Source organism: Rana temporaria, chromosome 1, assembly GCF_905171775.1.
Source record: "Rana temporaria chromosome 1, aRanTem1.1, whole genome shotgun sequence".
NCBI lineage: Eukaryota > Metazoa > Chordata > Amphibia > Anura > Ranidae > Rana > Rana temporaria.
The window spans coordinates 628,134,383-628,157,083 of record NC_053489.1 but is presented as its reverse complement, the minus strand read 5'-3'; the positions used below and the strand labels follow the sequence as shown (position 1 = coordinate 628,157,083).

Genomic DNA, 22,701 nt, shown 5'->3' with positions numbered 1-22,701 from the left:
ATGAGGATCTGTACCTTTAACATCCGCTTGCTCAGCGGGGATGGCTCCGTTGATCCCCGCTGAGCCGGCAGATGACAGGGCGGTCCCTGCACATTGTGCAGGGACCGCCCTGTCAGATCTCTGCTCTCCTCTATGGGGGGGATGGGATGAACACGGACCGTCTGTCTGTGTTAATTCGATCTGATCCACAGACGGATGGAAAAATAGTATTTTCCTCCGTCTGCAGAAACGGAGCATAGCGGACACTGATAAGATTGGGTGTCAGCGGATGTTCATCCGCTGACACCCGCTATCCCATAGGGATACATGTATGTCCGTTTTTCATCCGAAAACGGATGGATGAAAAACGGACATACGGTCCGCATGTGTGAAAGGGCCCTTAGACTTCAGCTGGTAGTATAACTCTGACTGAACAGTGACCTTTACTCACATGCAACCGTTTTGTATGGTTATACTTGATATGCTTGCTAAAATCTATATGTAATGCAAAGTTGTCTTTATGTTTGTATCTGTGTCTTATCTTTAAATAAAAAAAAAAAAAAAAGAGAAGCATGGGCTTCAAAAAATAAATGACTGATAGTCATTTCTGACCTGTGGAGAGGTGAAAGGGGCACAGGAGGAGGACACAGCATACTGATGATGTCTAGGTAGGATAGCACTTCACACTCTGCTGCTGGACTGAGGAGGACTCACCAGACAAGGCCAGGGCAGTGGCACTGAGGGCAGGCAGCAGGCGTCGCGAGGAGTCCTACTCCAACGAAGAGAGTGGAGACCAGGGTCCACTCCAGGTCCGGGCACCAGCATGGCGGCTGGCCGACTGCTACAGTCAGTCAGTCGGGCGGGCAGAGCAGGCAGGCAGGTGCACTGGTCGGTCTCCGTCTGCCTTCACTCAGTCCACTCCGTCACAGTGGGGGTGCGTCTGCAGTGTGTCCACTACATCTGCTGCTGTGTGCTATCCCGCCGGTGCCGCTCTCCACAGAGTCCACACATTCTACGATGTTCCTCAGTTTCCCCGCGCTGCTCTTTTGAATAGGCTGGCAGCAGTGTTGTTAGCGCGAAAATGCGCTTTGATAATTGGCTGCGCGGCGGGTGGTGGTGGGCTGGGCGGTCAGAGAGGGCGAGGCTATGCATAATGTAGGAGGACTAGACGCTGCCTGCGCTGCGGCTCACATTCAGATCTTTTTACGGGCACATTTCCCTTATTACGGACTTTTACGAACAGGGAAAACGTGCCTTTTATTTACGTACTGTCCGTAATTCTACGGACGGTTGGCAACACTGCCCGGGGGCCGGATTAAAAGGTCCGCCGGGCCGTATACGGCCCGCGGGCCGTAGTTTGCCCAGGTCTGCTCTAACCCCTCAGCTGATAGTGGCCAATAACTCAGGTGACTCTGGGTCACAGGACAACAAAAGTAATTGTACTTCTGTCACCCACAAGAGATGTATGTCCAAAAAAGCCTCAGTCATACTACTCTTTTAAAGATTGTTAATTTACAATCTGTGCCATCATTGGAGAGCTTTCCCATCTTATTCCGTGTATCTCCAAAATAGAGACACAACCTGCTATATGACTTCTTCACTTTGTCCAGAACTAAAAAAAAAAAAGTTTTATATAAAGTTTGTCTTTTAATTGATGGGAAATACACGTAAATATACAAGTAAAGTTGATTTCTAACATTACATGTAGGTGGCTAAATAATTCAGGACATAGACTTTAATAAAATCTCACTGACAGTCTGACTCATCCCCTATTCCACCTACACATTTCTGTAACTGCAGTCCTGAAATCAAGGGAGGTGTGAAGTGACAGTAACTGCTGAAGACCCCACTCATTAGGATCCACCCAGCAATTATCTGTATCTAGCAGAGCCGTGTAAAAATGCACAATAGAAGTATTAACAATGCAATTACAATAGCAAAGCCAGGAAAGTAAAGGAGTACTAGGTTCAGTAATGGCTTTATGAAACATCTATTAAGGGCTTGTATCTGTGATTGTTGGGTTCACAGAGCAACTGGTGATCAAGTTTTAAATGTAAAGAGCTGATCAATCTTTAATTACGCTTCCACAGTAGCTGATATAAGGCCAAGGCCTGTCTTCCTTTAAAGTGGATGCAAAGTCACCACTGAGAAATCCTGTATTTCCCTCTCTTTCAGAATGCTATAATGTGCCTTATCTGTGTGTTTTTTTTAATTATTCCTCAAAATACCATATTTGCAGCGCTCACGTGACCTGCCGGTGTAGTGTCACCGTTTGCTCCCTATCGCAGAATGCTGCCTAAGTCACGTGGCGGTGAACTGCGCATGTGCAATGCGTTCCAACGGCAAATGTGATGCGTTCCAGGTGATTCACGACACTACCCTTCAGTGAACCCATCACAATTTGTCATGGAAGTGACGTATTACCATACACAAAGCGGGGGGACCAAGAGAGAGACACACATTCAGAGCGACAGAGAAATAGACATATAGAGATACGTAGATACATTCAGAGTGAGAGAGGGATACAGATATAGATACTGAGAGAGAACCGGGGCTCAGGGAGGGGATTACCTCCCCTATGTGCATTACTTCCGTTATATAAAATATATGTACACCATCTCTCTCTCGCTCTGAATGTATTTCAGTATCTCTATATCTCCATTTGTAAATGGGTCTCTCTCTCTCTCCCCCCGCTCCGTGTATGGTAATACGTCCCTTCCGTGACAAATTGTGATGGTTCACTGAAGGGTAGTGTCGTAAATCCCCTGGAACGCATCACATTTGCCGTTGGAGCGCATTGCGCATGCGCAGTTGCCCGTCACGTGACTTCCACAGCATTCTAGGATAGGCAGCAGAATATGACACTGCACCGGAATTCTCCTTCCCCGCTTCGAGCACTAACGCGGGAGGGCCTAGACTCCCCACTGATGTCAGCCGAAAGGAGAGGAGGAGAGCAGCAGGAGGTAACCTGAGCACCCAGCGGTGCTGTAAATAAGATGTTTTGCAGAACAATTATAAAAAAAACACAAATACTGCACATTATATCTTCCTGTAAGAGAGGAGATTACAATATTTCACAGTAGTAATGTCACAGACTCCCGAGCTGACAGGCAGGGAGGGAGGGGGAGTGGGAGCTCAGGAGCCATGTTTACCGTGGTAAACATACTAAGTGGGACACGGGAACAGACAGGGTCAACCAGGTTTTTTAGAACATAGAAAGGGACACAATGGACTAGGGCTGTTTGGGTGGCAAAATGGGTACCTACCTAATATTATGGTGGGTGGTGACAATGTTATGGCTGATCAGTGTATATGTGTAAGCTATTTGGATTTGAATACATCTTATTTCTATTACACAGAGCATGTGTCACGAAAGACGATCCAGAGGTTTTGCTACCAATAGTAGCAGCAGGGAAATCCTGCCCCGACGCATGCGCGTTGGCGCGCATTAATGCGCCTGGTGCGCGCGGCAGCGTGCGTGTAGCGCACGGCGGGGGCGTGCGCGGTGACGGCGTTTGGCGCCAAGGGACGCTATTTAAACAGTCTGGTGCTTCTCCATCTTGCTGACCGGTCTACAGCGTTTAACCTGCACCTGTTACTGTACCTGTTGATCTTCCGTTTACCTGACCCGGCTTCCTATGACCTCCTCTATCTGCAACCTGCCTGCGACCCCGGCTTCGTCTGACTACCGCTTCTGCTCAACCCCTGGTTCTGTTATCTGCCCGCCTGTGATACCGACTCGGCTTGGACTTTTGACTACTCTTTCGGACTTGCTTTGGTTCCTGATCTACTCACCGGTGCTTGGTCCGGTCTACACACCTGCCTGATTCCTGTGCCCACAAGTGCCACACCTCCGCTCCTGCCTGCTGTTGGTATCCTGCCTGGACCTGCTCTACACCTGCCTGCTGCCACTTCCGGTCCGCCACCCAGCTTACCATCAGGCACTTGTGCCCCTCCGGACTTTTGACCCTCTGTCTGCTCTACCAGAGGCTCCTGAGTCGGAGGCTTACGAGAGGCCGCTCCCTGCACGTTGGGCTCCACAACCAGGTACGTGACAACGTGAAGGGGCCTTAGAACGACAACAACAAAAAAAAACCCCCCACATAAGGCTTGTTAGTGTATGTTTAAGACATTGGTCTTCAAACTACGGCCCTCCATTTGTTCAGGAACTACAATTACCATCATGCCTAGTCATGTCTGTGAATGTCAGTGTGTTACAATGCCTCATGGGATGTGTAGTTCTATAACAGCTGGAGGGCCGTAGTTTGAGGATCCCTGGTATAAGGTATAGCTTGGAAAACATCTCTGAATTGAAAATCGCTGTTTTTATCAGCAGTTTAGGATGGAAGTTCCTTACCACAAAGAAAAAGAAAAAAATGTACATCTTTGTGGACCCAACCACTACAGATTACAATATAGATTTGTTTTATTGCTAAATGTGTATCTAATACGTATTTGTGAACTCCCTCTTTAGTGAGATGTTTTTAATCCCTACACAGTTTTTCAAAAAATAACTTATGTAAGATCTTGCATATAACAGCATACCATAGAAGAACAGATCTTGGAAACGAATGTAAAGTGTTTAATTCAACAAAGAACAAGAAACACAATGAAAACATAATGTCATAATGTCACCTGTGTTTACATTTACTTCTACGATCAATATTGAGTGCAGTGACATTTCTAAGGTTTATAGATTGCTGTGAAAATTAGGAACACAATTTGTGCAGCAGACATTAAATTGTGCTGATGGATCTCAACATAATTGTCATGCAAGATGAACACATTTCATGATCAGAAGCAACCATAATGGAATATTGGTCAAAGATGGGACTGAATTTCAGCCTGTGCAAAATAAGTATGGGATATCTCTTACAACTCTATATGGCAAAAAACAGTTATGCCGCGTACAGACGGTCGTTTTCTGTGATGAAAAAAAACGACGTTTTTGAAAACGTCATTTAAAATGACCGTGTGTGGGGAAAACGTCGTTTTATGTCTTCTGAAAAATGACTAAGCATGCTCAGAAGCAAGTTATGAAGCGAGCTTCAATGGAAAAGAGTGCCGTCGTACATGCTGAACATAACTACGCTTTGCTAGAGCATTTTAAAAAACGACGGTGTGTAGGCAACGTCGTTTTTGAAAATGAAGTTTCAAAAACTTTGTTTTATTTCATGATTCAAAACGTCGTTTTTTTTTATCACAAAAAACGACCGTCTGTACGCGGCATTAGAACCAGACCCTTCTCTAAAGGCATTTTAAGAACTAAAAGGCATTTTTTTTTTCATTTTGATTAGCGTAAGGGAGGGTTATAACCTAATCAGGTTTTTTTTTTGTTGCCTTCTGTGCCCCATTGGGGAGATTTTTCTCCACTTCCTGTCCAACAGCCAAAAAAGGAAGTGACAGGAAATACCACCAACATGAGGAAATCCCTGGTTGTCACTAGTGTCCCCAATTGAAGATTTCCTTTCAATTACATTTGGGATTTTCTTTTCATTTCTATTTTTAATGATAATGGTAAACAGGACAGATAGAGAGGGTGAATCTCCTTAACGGGGGCACTGAAATTTAAATCTGACAGGTGTACTAATACCTCTCCATTCTATCCAAAACTAAAAAAATGTTTTACCCTTATGGCCCGTACACACGATCTGAAAATCGGACGACAGATCGTCTGACTTTTTTCGCTTAATAGTCGCAAGTAGAAATTGAATAGGTTACTAAAGTCACGAAAATTTTCGTACGACAGAAAAAAAAAAGTGATGTCGTGTGTTGTATTTTCGAACGACAACTGTACTGACTAAATTGTATGATCTGGTATCATACGAGGAAAATTTTCGTGTTTGTCAAATCTAATAATATCAGATGAAATGTCGTGATCGGCGCTTGAAAGCTCTGTACTAATGATCCGATTATCGTGGATCTTGTGTATGGGCCATAAGTAATACTTTAAAGTGGAGTTCCCCCCAATAATGGAACTTCCGATTTTCGGAATCCCCCCCCCCCTCCAGTGTAACATTTGGCACCTTTCAGGGGGAGGGGGGAGCAGATACCTGTCTAATACAGGTACTTCTGGGCATAGATAGCCGAGCTACCCTCGGCTATCAATGCCCCCGGCTTTCTTCTGGGAGACACACAGGTCCCAGAAGACAGAAGGGACCAGTGGGATCGCGCAGCGCGACTCGCAAATGCACAGTAGGGAACCAGGAAGTGAAGCCTGCAAGGCTTCGCTTCCTGATTCCCTTACCGAAGATGGTGGCGCCTGCACCCGAGAGCCGAGGGACAGATCTGCTTCGGGTGCCGACATCGCAGGCGACCTGGACAGGTAAGTGTCCTTATTTTAAAAGTCAGCAACTGCAGTATTTGTAACTGCTGACTTTAAAAAAACCAAAAAAAAATTGCCAGAACTCCACATTAATATCATATCCACCTCGGTAAGAGGGAGGGAAAATCTCTTGCCCCATACACACGCTCGGGATTTCCGACGGGAAAAAGTCCTTCGGGAATCCCAACGGGTAAAATGAGCTGGTTCTCTTTTTTTGCCGGCCGGTTTGGCAGTTTTCCTGTCGGAAAAACTGTAAGGGAGCATACACATGGCCAGGATTCCCGGCCAAAAGCTCTCCTCGCAGTTTTCCCATCGGAAAACCCGGTCGTGTGTACGGGGCATCTCACAACTATCCTAACAGACGAGGTTGCCTGCAGCTGCTGTTCAGTTCAGTGGCAGTGTGAGATGCCCCAACTAGAAGGCGACATCTCAGACAAAATTTCCACCTTCCTTCATAGTAGTAATGCCTTCGCTAACAGTCTTGACAGGGATCCTATGATAATGGGAATAAGGCATACCAGCTTTACTCCTTTAAATTTGGAGACTAGGGCCCAGATTCACAAAGCACTTACGCCGACGTATAACAAGTTACGCCGACGTAAGTGCAAATGTGCGCCGTCGTATCTGTGTGCCAGACCCACGAACAGACATGCGCCTAAAAACAGGCTACACCCCGCCGACATAGCTTGCTTACGCCGGCGTAGAGTGGGCGCACATTTAGGCTGGGCGCATGGTGCCGCTCCCATTGATTAGCTATTCAAACATACAAATGAGGGAAATACGGCGATTCACGAATGTGCGTGTGCCCTGCGAGATGCGCGTAAGTTGTACGTCCGGCGTAAAGTAATTCCCCATAAAGGAGGTGCAACCCAGCAACAGACATGCTCAGGTCTGCACCAGGGAACACAAGCCGGCGTATTGTGCGTTGGACGTGTGTCTGGCTGGGCGTACGTTATGTTCACGGCGTGATCCGGCGTAGCTTAGGCAGTTGTGCCGGCGTGGTTGTGAGCAGGCGCAGGGGGGTGTGCTCTGCATGCGTCCACGTCACGGCGCATGCGCAGTTCGTGATACCTACCTGTCTGGCGCTCGGCCCATCATTTGCATGGGGTCACGCTTCATTTGCATGGGGTCACGCCCACTTCCACCTACGCCGGCGTACGCCTTCGAAAACCCACGCCACGCTGGCGCAGCGCTGGGAGCACTGGCTTGCTGAAGGCAATGCTTGCCTCTCTGTGCTGCGTTGTCGTAGTGTACAGTGTTTGCTCTATGGCGGCATAATGTGCGCCTTGCTCTCTGTGAATCTGGGCCTAGATTTATTAAACTAGGATTTCCTAACACTATGCCTCAATAAGTACAAGCTGGATGGCCCAAATTATTACACTAGAAAAATGGAATTACCGATAGGCATGACCTGATGGGGGATTTCATGCAAATCCTCATGCCTCTATTAGGTATAATCAAAAATTACTCCTGCAAAGTAGTTGATCCAATCGATCTGCCTTGCTTCTCCTTGTTATCAGTAAATTGCAGATTGATTAGATGGGCTTTTGGCTTATTACAGACTGGAGCATGCAGTAACATTCTCTGGATTGTACATGCACACATCTCGGCTGAGTAGCTCAGCTCCTATTATATGACAGAATTCACTGCTCCGCATAATTTTTGCCTTTAATCAGCATTAAGCAGCGGATAGGTTGGTGCAGATGCCCAGGGGCTTATTTATGTCTAGCTTAGGCAAAATGGGAAGGCTTTTTACTTCTGTCTGTGTCTCCTTTGGGAAAATCACTCCTTACTGGGACAGGATGCAGGGGAAAGGCTCCCCAATGAGGATACAGGAGAAAAAATGCTAACCAAGGTTACTACTTTACCCCACGCTGTACAAAATAAAGTAAAATGGGCTGGAGATCCACTTGATCAAAGCAGTATACATGGCAGAGAGCAGCGACCAATCAGATTTGATTACAGTTAAACTATTATAAAAATGACATCTGACCATTTGCTGCACATTTTGGATCACATACCTAAAATTGAAGTGATCTTAAAGGTGAATTTTCATATTAGTTGCTCCTCCAAAAATAAAATAACATAGTGAATGGCAGTCATTTTAACTTATTTTTTTCAGTTTAAAGCAGGCCACAAATGATTCTTTTTTTTTTTCAACCAGCAGGTTGAACGGCAGAAAAAGGATTAATTCACCTATCCACACACTCGAGGTGGATGGAGGAATCCCTCCCATGGAGTCATCAGAATACACTTATCAGCACTACTGGCTATAGCTGGTGGCACTGATGGAGTGAAGATTTTCCAACAGGCTGGTTGTACAGAAGTTGATTGAGAGATCAACTTCTGTAAAACCAGCCTGCCCATAAACAGACTAGAATTCCTTTTTGGAAACCTGTCACTTTGGCCACCATCCCTTCCTATGATACTTATCTTTCCTGCATTCCTATGCTGCTCTTTTCCTATTCTGGAGCATTGAGTCTTAAAGCGGAGGTTCACCCAAAAATCCACTTTTTGACATTAGCTGTAGCATACTGCTATCATCTGCAGTATGCTGTTTTTTTTTTTTTCTTGTACTTATCGTTATATGAGCCCTTGTTATCCGGCTCCGAGCGGGGAATCCTGCGGGGAATGGGCGTTTCTAAGCGAAGAGGAGTTGATTGACCGCTGCTAAGGCGTGTCACCCTTTCCGAGGGTGTTTACGGCGCCTGCCGTGTAGAGCTGACTGCGCAGGCGCCGTAAACACTTGAGTGTGACTTTGGGTATTTTCGGAAGGTGTGACGCGCTTTAGCAGCCCGTCAATCAACTCCTCTTCGCTTAGGAACGCCTATACCCGGAAGTAATCCCCCGATCGGAGCCGGATAACAAGGGCTCTATAACGATAAGTACAAAAAAAAAACAGCATACTGCAGATGTTAGCAGTATGCTGGTGGGATGTAGCTAATGTAAGAAAGTTTATTTTTGGGTGAACCCCCGCTTTAAGTCAGCCATACTGTAGACGGTTCAAATCTGGTCGAGGTTCGAACCATGTATGGGCAGGCTGATTGTACCCAATTTGATCAATCGATTAACTTTGGTACAACTAGCCTGTTGGGTTTTACAGTACATGCAGTTATTGCTAGCCGCTATTATAATACAATGGCTCCACGGGAGAGATTCCCCCATCAACACTGACTGTGGTTCAAGAACAAAAAAAAACCTGTCTATAGAAGTTAAATAATAAATTCCAATGCGCTACTGTGAGTAAACAGAATATGAAAAAATAGTGTGCAGATTGTACCTGGGGCAGCTATATCTAAAAGTGTTCACATAACACAGAAAGGAAAAAACAAGCTAAATAGGTGATAAGCGCTCCAGGTATGTGATAAATCACAACCACAGTGTATAAATAAATGAATGAAACACAACCACAAAGGCATAAGCAGGAGGGTGGGAAGTGGTCACTTTGCCTACTCATGTTCTTGTGAATTCATGGCAAAGTACCTGCTCTATGTGCAGTGCACTGCTGTTCCGCTCATTGTGAATAGCACCCCACTACACTGTACAGTAGAACCCAATGCACATTGCACTACAGCACATCACAAAGCATATACCATATGATATGCAAGGGCCATGCACTTTTTTCATCATTGTGATGTGTTGGCAGCCCATTTAAAATGAAACGGGGGCTTTAAAAAGGAAGTCCACCCTACACTAACATTGCTACACAGTGGCGGCCCATCTATTAGGGGTGCATGGGCACCACCCCCCCCCCCTATCCATGTGTCGGCCCCCCCTATCTACATACAGGACGTCGGATGCATGGATTTCAATAGGGAGGGGGGAGTGTTTTTTTGAAGCACAGGATCAGAGCCAGAGGCTCTAATAGGTTTAAAAAAAGGGTAAGCTTGTGGCGCAAAGCACTGCGTTCAAAGCCTGCCCAGTTGTGTGACGATAGCAAATAAATATTCGCTATTTTTACACTAAATCTCCTCCCTGTCAATCAGGAAGAGGGTCCGTTTCATGATTGGCCAAAATGTCAGGCGATCCTATTGGATGGGTAGGAGAAGGAGGAGAGAGGATACGCATGGCTGAAGCCGTGGAGGAAAACCGTGGAGGACACCAGAGCTGCTGCTCGCAGCCCGCCATGCTAAGGTCACCGGAACCGCTGCCCACAATCCACTGCCCGCCACCTAGATAGGTTATGTGCCGGGTAGGTGGGAGTAGTACCGTGCCACTGGCTGTCCGGGGGGGTAGTAGTGCCCCTCAAAAAAAAAGAAGACACCAATTTCCACAGTTGCTACATCTGCAGGCATCCACGATCTAAGACTAAGCTATCTAGCCCTGTAAAGAAGAAATCAGTATACATACCTTTTTTGAAGCCCCTCTGGTCTCCAGCGGCGGAAGCTCTGTAGAGGACACAACCGACAACGTCTGGGAAATGAATGGGAAGAGACGTCACCCATAGACTTACTATGGGCCTTCCCTTGTCGGCTGCCTCCTCTGCACCCACTTACACAGTGAAGCCGACTCTGACAGCTCAGCATGGGACTGGACAGGATCGGCTTCAGAAAACATATGTATAGCGATTTAGTCTTTACAGGGCTAGATAGGTTCGTCTAAAGCCTCGTACACAAGATCGGACTTCCATCCGACTTTTCCGTGGATTTTGGTCCGAAGGGCGTTGGCGGTGAACTTGTTCTGCATACACACGGCACAACATTTTCAGCCAACATTCACCAAACCACGTGTTTTTTCAGCTCTTTACCGCCACCCTTTGGGCAACTTCTGCTATAGTTGTCTGATGTTTAGCATTGGTTCCGAGCATGCGTGTTGGTACTTTGGATTTTAGTTGGGCGGACTTGGGTACACATGATCGGATAAACCGATGTAACAGATTTATTGCCCAACAATTGGTGAGCATGAACAGCCAACTTCTGTTTTCGTTAATTCACCCAACAATTGTCTGATGGAGACAATCAAACAATTATGTCCATAAAATTGGATCATGTGTATGGGCCTTTAGATCGTGGATGCCTGTAGATATTATTAGGTAGATTCACAAAGAGTTAGGCCGGCTTATCAGTAGATAAGCCGACCTAACTCTGAATCTACGCCGGCGTTTAAGCGTATGCTCAAACAGAGATACGCTTAAACAAAGCCAAGATAGGCTGGCTTGCGCTGTTCTATCTTAGCTTGCAATTTTTCGGATGGCCGCTAGGTGGCGCTTCCATTGCGGCCGGCGTAGATTATGTAAATGAGGGGATACGCTGATTCACGAACGTACGCCAGGCCTACGCCGCCGAATTACGTTGTTTCCGTAAGGGATAGGCCGCCTAAAGTTAGAGCTATGCTCTAGTGGCCTAGTAATGTTAAAGTATGGCCGCCGTTCCCGCCGCGAGGTTCGAATTTTTTACGTCGTTTGCGCAAGTCGTCCGCGAATCGGGAGTTACGACGTTTACGTCCACGTCGAAATCATTAGGCCCGTAGGGCGTACTTAGCCGCAATGCGCACTGGGAAATGTAGTCGCCCGGCGCATGCGCAGTGTCAAAAAACGTGAGGTCAAGCCTCATTTCCATACAACACGCCCCCCTCCAAGTCATTTGAATTAGGCGTCCTTACGCCCGCTCGTTTGAGGCTACGCCGCCGTAGATTAGCAGGTAAGTGGTTTGAAAATCACTACTAGCCTAGTTAATTTACGGCGGTGTAGCCTAAACAGGCTAGGCCGTCCTAAATATAAGCCTTTCTACGTGAATCTACCTAAGAGATTTTAGTGTTAGGGTGCACTCCCCTTTTAATGCAACACATTAGTGCGTGCCTTAATGTTGTAACACATGTGCAGTAATGCAAAGCAAAGGATCGTTTAAGTGTGAATAAGACCTCCATTGATCATTTCAAATTAGAGATTGCATTTGTAAATGCTATTAGATGTTGCTTCAGGTTATGAGTGGAAAAAACAAACATAAAACAATAACAAAAAAAAAAGGGGACAACATAAAATAGTTTGTGTTCATGCTGCCACAAAGAAAAACCAGAAGAACAGTAAATCTGAACCAACGCCATGTCAGTTACAGGAATCACAGCACAGATGCACTCCTGTCCTTACCTTTGAAGAAAGGGATGTAATGATGCCTTAATGTAGATGTGGGGCTTGTATGTTGGGACAGAGATGTGCAGCTGCTGGTACCAAAAGGATCAGTACCAACTGATCAGCCAACAAAAAAGGAAATTAAAAGAATGGTTTTAGCTCCATGGGGGAACTCATGCACTAACAGATAAATTGCAAAGCATTGTAAATAAAATAAGCAAATGTTTTGCAGCTTACTCGTTGTAAAAGATCATGCAGAGCCTTCTCCATACACAAGTTTTGTTGATATGAGATGGAAATCAAGTACAAAGAAATACAATTATGTTTTCCTTAGAACCAACAACTTTCCTTAAAACCAACAAGGTATTCACGCAGGCAATCAGGTGGGGGGCACTGGGAAAAAATGGACATCAAACTGACTGGTTGTTGTATGGTGCTGTAAATATCATGGATTACTTCTTATACTTCTCGTACACACCATCAGTTTTCCCAACGGGCTTTTGGCCGGGAATCCCGGCCCTGTGTGTATGCTCCTCGCAGGTTTTCCGATGGGAGAACTGCCCAAAAGTTCTCTTTTTTTACAGCCGGGAAAACCGTCTGACTTTTACCCGGCGGTTTTTGGCAGTTTTCCTATAAAAAACTGCGATGGAGCATACACACGGCTGGGATTCCCGGCCAATTGCACTTTTCCTGTCGGGAAACTCGACCGTGTGTACGGGAAAGACTGAACCAAGCAGGTTCTCGGCTTTCCCCTCTGGATTTCCGACAGGAACTTTTCCTGTCGGAAATCCTGTACGTGTGTACGAGGCATTCGTGTGGAAGTGTTTCCATCTCTTAATTTGTTTTCATTATTATAGTGATTTTTTTTATTTCCCAATAGTAGATTTTCCTGAATTTGCCGTTTCTGCAAAAAATTCCTTATGTTGAAAATAGTTTTTGAAAAAATTACATTCCGCTTTTAAATTAACCTTTTTATTTTTATTCTTTATTTTTAATAATGTGATTTGGTAAAGTATGTGAGAAGAGTTTTCTTCCCCGATTTTACTCTTCTCTAGAACTGTACAGTGTATTCCTCTCACATGTACAATTCATACTTTGAAGTGAACCTGCGAACCTGTGGCTAGGCTGTGGACTTTTTATTATTTGTATATTTTTAAGAAGCAGTTAATGAGCTTTATAACAAAACCCCAATTACCTCAGTAGCTACAGGTACTGTAAAGCAATTCATTCTCAAAGTTCACGGTGGAAGCTACAAAATAATTTGCTAAAAAGCTCTCTTTCACAGAGTTCTCAATCTGTGTCTACATCAGAGATTTGTAAGTCAGAAGGCAGCTGAGTCAATGGTGGGAGGAAGATCGGTGTGAGCTGTGCTGTTGGATCACTGCAGAGAGACGGAGCTAAACTGCTGAGAGAAGGACTCAGGCCCCATACACACGACCGAGTTTCTCGGCAGAATTCAGCCAGAAACTCGATCGGAGCTGAATTCTGCCGAGAAACCCGGCGTGTGTACACTTTCGGCCAAGGAAGCCGACGAGTTCCTCGTCGAGCCAAATAGAGAACATGTTCTCTATTTCCTTGTTGTTCAATGAGGAAAGTTGGCTCGCCGAGAACCTCGGCGGCTTCACACAGAACTCGACGAGCAAAACGATGAGTTTTGCCCGTCGAGTTCCTCGGACATGTGTACGGGGCCTCAGAGGGCTTCAGTGCTTTTGCTGTAAACTTTGAGTGACTGCTGAAACAGGGAGCTGAGTTGTTAAAGAGGAACTGCAGTCCTCTCACATAATTTGTAATAAAAACATCTTTGCCATTCTGAAGCTTCCCTCCAACTCCTTTGCATATTATTTTATATATACTGTGATTCTGTACTTGTCAAATATGCTGCAGGAATCTCCCTCCACTGAGCCTGGCTGCAATCATTTTGTCAGGGCTGGGCTCAGCTCTTTCTTCTCTGAGCTGGCAGTTCAGCTGTCGGCTAATTGCTAAATGCCAGCTCCTATCTCCCCACAGTGACTCACCTGTTGATGATCCAGCTCGTCAGTCCTGCCTACTTAAGCCTTCCAGTTCACTTGCTCTCTGCCTTCACCTTGGTCAACATCACAGAGAATTTCTGCTGCGCTCCTGTTGAAGACTTTGGTTGGCTGACATCCCTTCTGGCTCCTGATCATGCTTGCTGTTCTACTACGTTCATATATACACTAAAAAACCGCGCTAACACAACACTACAAATATAGGCAGCGGCTAGCGTGTGATGACAAGAAAAATGAACAATATAAAAAGCCGCGCCAAATAACAAAAAGTGAATATAATAGTTCAACAGTCCACAGGTAGTGTAAGTAGTAGTGGATATTGGATTGATTCTCCAGCAGAAACAAAAACACTGTACTGATCAGAGGCTGATTCGCATGTAAAGATGTTGATTTTTCAATGCACCAGGTGACATGCATACAATGTGTGAGATCCCACCACCGGAATTGTGTATCAGCTTACCAGATAGCAAGCCTTTGGTGCAGTTGGCTATAACCCAGCCACGGCCTTTAAATCCCCCGGGCTAAGATTTCCAATCAAAAAGACAGCTGAGGTTTGGAGTTGATGTATAATTCCGATTTAGGACACCCCACAATTCATCAGCAACCACAGTATATCGATAAGCGTAACCCAATCCGGCTCACATATAGACAGGAGAATAGAAAGGGACGCAATAGCGTGATATCGTAGGTATACAAATTTATTTTAAAAAAGTAATGTACTTACACTTAGGCAGTATAAACACAGCATTAAACAGATAAAACAAGCCGGCCGGCTTACGGAGCCCTCCTCCTAGGCGTGGTGACGTCACTGACGCTGCCTCCAGACGCGTTTCGTCCTATTGGACATTCTCAATGGGGGACATCCCCCATTGAGAATGTCCAATAGGACGAAACGCGTCTGGAGGCAGCGTCAGTGACGTCACCACGCCTAGGAGGAGGGCTCCGTAAGCCGGCCGGCTTGTTTTATCTGTTTAATGCTGTGTTTATACTGCCTAAGTGTAAGTACATTACTTTTTTAAAATAAATTTGTATACCTACGATATCACGCTATTGCGTCCCTTTCTATTCTCCTGTCTATATGTGAGCCGGATTGGGTTACGCTTATCGATATACTGTGGTTGCTGATGAATTGTGGGGTGTCCTAAATCGGAATTATACATCAACTCCAAACCTCAGCTGTCTTTTTGATTGGAAATCTTAGCCCGGGGGATTTAAAGGCCGTGGCTGGGTTATAGCCAACTGCACCAAAGGCTTGCTATCTGGTAAGCTGATACACAATTCCGGTGGTGGGATCTCACACATTGTATGCATGTCACCTACTACGTTCATCTCTGGCTCCCTGACCTTTGGCTTGTCTGAGTATCCGAGCCGGTTCCTGAACTCTGGCTATGTTTTGACTACGCTTACTCTGATTATCTTTTTTTTATTATTATTATTATTATTATTAGTATTAAACAAGTGTGATTTAACTGTACTTCTGTCTCGGTCTGATTCATGGTTTCTGACACATTTTAACTGTGGGCAGCTAAAGCTGCTGCCTGTTCACTTCCTGGAGTTACACAGACACACGCCTCCAGCTCTGCAGCTCTCTTATGACTCATTCCTCCTCCTTTTTCTGTCAAACTCTCAGACAAGTGAGAGAGAGAGCTGTGCATGATGTTATAAGCCTAGGCTAATGACCAGACAATAAACAGGAAGTGGGCTGTATACGGTATTTACTGGCAGAAAAAATATGTTTTACTGTCCAAAGTTAAAACAACAAGGGAAGAAGATTTAATAGATGGAAAGATAAAAAAACAACTAAAGTTCCGCTTTGAGTCAATGTTGGTAAAGGGAAGAAATAAAAGCTGAGCTGTTAATTCACTGCTGATAGAGTACAACTGTGGGAGTTGAGATGCTGAACCGCTGCTGGGAGAGGGAGCTGAGCTGCTGAGAGATGTACTTAGAGAACCTCATAACTCCTGCTGAAAACTCTAAACATGAATTGCCCCACAGCTCCTGCAGTTAGAGGTCAATGTTGGCTTCTTTAAAGATTAATTTACAAAAATGTATTTACATTTACAGTAAATTATCGCTTTTCTTTTTAGCCAAGGGAGGTGCCATCTTAGCTTCTGTCTGATCTTTTACTGCCATGATAATGCATATATTCCAATTTAGAATATATTAATATTATAGCCTGGCCACAGATTACAGACACTTTGCCAAGGTTAAGGTGAGGTCACTCAACCTCACCATGGGATCCTGTGAAAGCTGAGGATCCAAAATCCTGCAAAAAGATGTTCCTGGACAGAGTGGCCATATTCCATGGTATGGCCCAGGCAAAGTGGCCAGAACCTAGCGGGGATGTCATTTTGGCTTTTTTTCTAATTATTTTTTTATAAAATGTGTGTCTTTTTCAGGGGGTGGAAGGCTGCAAGATAAGCAGAATTTCCATTGACATGTGAGGTTCACTCTAACGCGACCCTGGCGCTATCATAAAATAAGTCTGTGAGATGCACCCTGTAAAACAATGGGGTGACTACTTACCTGTCCAGAGAGCAGCAAGGGAAAATGTTGTTCCCTTCAAGATGCTCCTGCCATCTGACACTTGTAGTAGCCTCTCAATTTGTTTTTATGCATGCAATAGGTTTTCTTTAATGTGATTGGCTCATTAACCAACAAGGGCACTCATGAATGGCATAGCCAAGCTAAAATCTAGTAACAGTTAAAATGTACATATACATTTAGCCTGGATCTATGGATCCTTTTGACACCTTAACCTGAACCTAGCTTCTGCTTTTGAAATTTCCCATTATATGTTCAGTTTGCATTGTCCAGGTTATGACTGGTATGAGAAGCATTGGAAATGTACATTCATTATTTAAACATGATTTAATTTTTTCTTATACAAGAGCTTGAAAATATAAGCACTGCAGAGAGTAACAATGATCTCACTTTTCTGTACATAAGTGGCAGAGATGAAAATGTAACAAGATAAAAGCAATTCATTGCTACTTTACCTGGTCTGCTGTAATGTTGAGGTGAATGAGATGTTGGGGTATAGCGGCCATATCCTACGGAGCCGGTGGAGCTCGGGCTGGAAGCTCGGTACTGTTTCAGTGACCGATCGTCAAGATCTCCCTGAATGGAGTAGAAATATTAGATAAAACAAGTGTGCCATGAAAGCCATCATATAGTGATCATCTAATGAATCATTCCACCACCACACCAGCAATGATTTCAACCTCTAAGTGCTATGATGGTTCTCATATGTCATAGTAAGCCACTAAAAATGTCAAGCTTCCTGACCTATTACCTTAAAAATGAACTCTGTCTTAAAGGGACACTAAAGGCAAGATTTGTTTCTGTTTAAAAATAACAAACATGTTATACTTACCTCAGCTGTGCAGTTCGTTTTGCACAGAGTGGCCCTGATCCATGTCTTCTGGGGTCCCTCGGCGGCTGTCTCTGCTCCTCCTTGTAAAAGCTTTCCACCTTCATGCGAACTCCCTCGCATGGTGGAAAGCTTTTGCGAGCGCGCTCCCGTGATACAGCGGCGGCCACAGCCGCCGACTGTATCACTCGGCCCCGCCCCCCGGCGCGCCGCGTCATCCACTGTGATTGACAGCAGCGCCAGCCAATGGCTGTGCTGCTATCAATCCGCCCAGCCTAGCCAATCAACGGCCAGGCTGGGAACCGAACAGGATGATGAGAACGCGCCCGGGACTTTCGAGGGGTGAGGTAAGTAAAACGGGGGCAACCCCTTTAAGCCATCCACATTTAAAAGGCTTTAGCCCGCTGTCGGCTGAAAACGGGTCCAGGGGTGCAGAACGAACTGCACTCCTGTCATCAACAGAAGTATGGCCAAAAAAGCTTTGACCATACTTCTCCTTTAACCTCCCTGGCGGTATGATTCTTTCAGAAAAAACATGCTGAAAGCGGTACCATTATTTGCAAGGAAATTTGGCGTTTTATATTGTAGGTCTGTAATTTTTAGGAATAACTCACTTAAATCTGTCCAAACAAGATTCTAATAGGCATCCCGGGTATGATATTTTTTTAAAAACAAAATTATAAATTATAATATAATAAATAATTATAAATAATTATAACAAATTATAATATAATTATAATAAAAATTATTTAATAATGTAATCAAATCAAAATCACTGAAATTTGCTCAGTTGCAGAATTGTCGTCATTATTTTATTTTTTTTATGACGAATTTCCCCACAAATCGCTATCGCACAATTCTGCAAGTGATTATAATTTATTATCGCTGTTTTTAGCTGATCTAAAACCATTTTTGACATAAAGGGACACTTTTGGTTGCTATGGACAATCTACAGTTTGCAGGGAGAAAGAAAGGTTTTTATTATATAAAAGAACATGTAGGGCACTGGGCAGACCACTAGGGACAAGGGGTGTGTGTTTTTTTTACATACAGTACTGTAATCTATAAGATTACAGTATACTGTATGTAATGTGTTTGTTTACGTTTTTGAATTTGGCGCCGTTCTCCGTCCCCGTGCGTCGTAACGTCGCAGGGAACGGAGATCGGCGGCACAGGAGGACGCTGTGTGAATCGAGCGAGGTCCCGCTCGCTCACACAGCGGTGGCATCGCTGGATCCAGGGACAAGGTAAGTAAACACTCCCTGTACATCCAGCGAGGCGAGCCCGAGTCTGACTCGGGGGTTACCGATTTTAGCCCAAAAATCTCACCCCGAGTCAGACTCGGGAATACCGCTCAGAAGGTTAACATAGCATAACATATCTGCACAAAAATGTTGAAACATTTACTTTTTTTAGGACCCATATATCCCATATATATACCCATATATATACACGATCGTATGGTCTGAGCACTGACAGGCTGACCCCCCCACCCCTTCAACCTCTGCAGCAATTCTGGCAGCACTCATAGGTCTATTTCCCAAAGACAACGTATGGATATGATGCTGAGCACAGGCACTCAACTTCTTTGGTCGACTATGGCGAGGCCTGTTCTGAGTGGAATCTATCCTTTTAAACCGCAGCAGCTCAGTTTCAGCATCTTGACACTCTTCTTATAACCTAGGCCATCTTTATGTAGAGCAACAATAATTTTTTTCAGATTCTCAGAGAGTTCTTTGCCATGAGGTGCCATGTTGAACTTCCAGTGAGCAGTATGAGAGAGTGAGAGCGATAACACCAAATTTAACACACCTGCTTCCCATTCACACCTGAGACCTTGTAACACTAATGAGTCACATGACACTGGGGAGGGAAAATGGCTAATTGGGCCCAATTTAGAAATTTTCACTTAGGGGTGTACTCACTTTGTTTCCCAGCGGTTTAGACATTAATGACTGTGTTGAGTTAATTTGAGGGGACAGCAAATTTACACTGTTATACAAGCTGTACACTCACTACTTTACATTGTAGCAAAGTGTCACTTCTTCAGTGTTGTCACATGAAAAGATATACGGGTAATAACATTTTTTCAAAAATATGAGGGGTGTACTCACTTTTGTGAGATAATGTATGTATGTACATATATGGTTGATGTTATTAAAGTGGAGGTTCCCCTAAAAATAAACTTTTAAGATTAGATTCATGCTCATTTTGTCTAGGGGAATCGGCTAGTTTTTTTAAAAAACTAAGCTGTACTTACCGTTTTAGAGAGCGATCTTCTCCGCCGCTTCCGGGTATGGTCTTCGGGTCTGGGCGCTCCTTCTTGATTGACAGGCTTCCGACAGGCTTCCGACGGTCGCATCTATCACGTCACGATTTTCCGAAAGTAGCCGAACGTCGGTGCGCAGGCGCAGTATAGAGCCGCACCGACGTTCGGCTTCTTTCGGCTACTCGTGACGCGACAGGTGCGACCGTCGGAAGCCTGTCGGAAGACTGTCAATCAAATAGGAACGCCCATACCCGAAGACCATACCCAGAAGCGGCGGAGATGATTGCTCTCTAAAACTTTAAGTACTGCTTCGTTTTTAAAAAAACACCCAATTCCCCTAGACAAAATGAGCATCAATCTAATCTTAAAAGTTGATTTTTAGGGGAACCTCCACTTTAAGCATCAAACATATAGTTTGTTTGATGCTTAAAAACATTCCTAGATCTCCTGGGCTTGTGACAAATTTCAATGGGGAGCTTCTTATGCACCAAGTATGGTGTGGTGCAGATTCAGCACACTTCTAATTGCCTATTGCGTGCTAGATTTTCTTCTAAGGATGCTAAAAAGTATTTCTTAAAGGATAACCAAACCCAAGAAAAAAATAACATATTGTAGTTTACAATCCTTTCTTTCACAAAATCTTTTGCATGACATTACAAGAAACAGAATATGGATGCTTCAAACAAGAATTCACATACTCAGCCCAACGAACAGCAAAAGAGAAACAATAAAACAATAAGGTACAAAGTGCAGTAAGGTATCGAGGCACAGGGTATCAATTGGAAATGTGTCCTTTAGTGATTTGTCATGCGATTTAACAGTTCAAAATTGCATCACAATTCGCACCCCATTGCCGGGAATGTAACCATGCAAATTGTTGCAACTCAAGTTTTTTAAATGGTTCCTGCAGATCTTTTTTGCGATTTTACTGCGACCTGCTTTGATGTCTGCTAAATGAAGTCACAAGCCACAGTAAAAGTGGAGGTCCAAATTGCACTGATCTGCGGCTTTGAAATTGTGCTGAAGTAGTGGTGTGAACCAGGGCTTACTTATCTTATTAGAGTAATCTGAAATCTGATTGGCCATCAATTACTGAACTTTGCACACTGACAGTACACTTTTACCACATTACATATAAGAACATATTAACAGTTAAATTACTGGGGCATTTACAGATTATTTGTACAGAATTCTATGGATTCTTTTTCACCAGATATAAAATAAAATAACAATTATGAGATCTTGGTGAGATGAGAATGCCAGCATAACAGAAGCAAAAGGCAAAAATAATAAACAAACAAAAAATCACAAACATGTAGACATGGCCAATTACCTCTGTAGGTGTTGGAGAGAGCAACTGAGGTGACTGCAAACAGCAACACAAAATAGGAGATTAGTGAGACGGCTCCATGCATGATGGGTATAACGACATGACAACAGTTCTGAGAATCCATGTATAACATTTACAGCTATTAAATATTCATGTGCACGAGTGTAAAATCAATACCGCTAATAACCATTGCCTATCTGTACTGTATCAGTCTAACACAATTAGTAGACAAGGATTACTGGAAGTTAGACGGTTAATGCCTTGAAAAGTGTAAGTCAGCTGACAAGACTAAAAATGGTGATCTGGGTTTACAGCCCACTTAAAGCCGTGTTCCCTCTTGTGCAGTTTTCTGTGGCCCAAAGTAAGCCTATGCAACAATTCCCAAACGTTTTCATTGTTACTGGATACATCATTGCACATTTCCTTAAAGGGGAGGTTCACCCTAAAAACCACTTTCTCTTATTACACTGGCCCCCCACATTACAATACGATTATGCCTATTAGTTTTTTTTTGATGCTGTACATACCTTTGTACAGCATATTCACCCGTGGCTTCCGGGTTGCGAGTCCCGTGGAAGTGGGCGTTCCTAACATGCTGGTGATTGAAGTTTTGACAAAAAACGAGCTCCCCCCGTCGCATAAGTCGCGTCACGATTGGCGAAAGGAGCCGAACGGCAAGTCGGCGCTATACTGCGCCTGCGCATTGCCGTTCGGCTCCTTTCGCCAATCGTGATGCGGCTTAAGCGACGGGGGGAGCTCGTTTTTTGTCAAAACGTCAATCACCAGCATGTTAGGAACGCCCACTCCCGCGGGACTCGCAACCCGGAAGCCACGGGTGAATTAGCTGTACGAAGGTATGTACAGCATCAAAAAAAAACTAACAGGCATAATCGTATTGTAATGTGGGGGGCCAGTGTAATAAGAGAAAGTGCTTTTTAGGGTGAACCTCCCCTTTAAAATGGTTGTAAACCACCTCAGACATGGAATATGACCAAAGCAATGCATATCCTTCTATAGTGAGTGCTTGTCTCAATTAAGAGAACTTTATGGTTGATTTATTAACCACTTAACCCCCGGACCATATTGCTGCCCAAAGACCAGAGCACTTTTTGCGATTCGGGACTGCGCCGCTTTAACTGACAATTGCGCGGTCGTGCGACTTGGCTCCCAAACAAAATTGGCGTCCTTTTTCCCCCACAAATAGAGCTTTCTTTTGGTGGTATTTGATCACCTCTGCGGTTTTTATTTTTTGCGCTATAAACAAAAATAGAGCGATTTTTTTTCGGTACTGCGACATTATGGCGGACACTTTTGACACATTTTTGGGACCA

At 44.4% G+C, this 22,701-nt stretch overlaps 1 protein-coding gene across 7 annotated transcripts in view; it reads right to left on the bottom strand.

The window, feature by feature from the left end:
- ABLIM2 (actin binding LIM protein family member 2) overlaps window positions 1–22,701 on the bottom strand; it is a 278,087-nt gene that overhangs the window by 87,825 nt on the left and 167,561 nt on the right. For 4 of the 7 annotated variants that reach the window (XM_040335371.1, XM_040335372.1, XM_040335370.1 and 1 more), the window contains exons 11-13: window positions 21,374–21,406; window positions 17,398–17,518; window positions 12,390–12,488 (exon numbers count right to left, since the gene is read on the bottom strand). In XM_040335371.1, the coding sequence (XP_040191305.1) occupies window positions 12,390–12,488; window positions 17,398–17,518; window positions 21,374–21,406 (253 nt within the window). The remainder of the gene's footprint in view (window positions 1–12,389; window positions 12,489–17,397; window positions 17,519–21,373; window positions 21,407–22,701) is intronic. The other 3 variants (XM_040335375.1, XM_040335373.1, XM_040335376.1) reach the window with 3 other exon arrangements.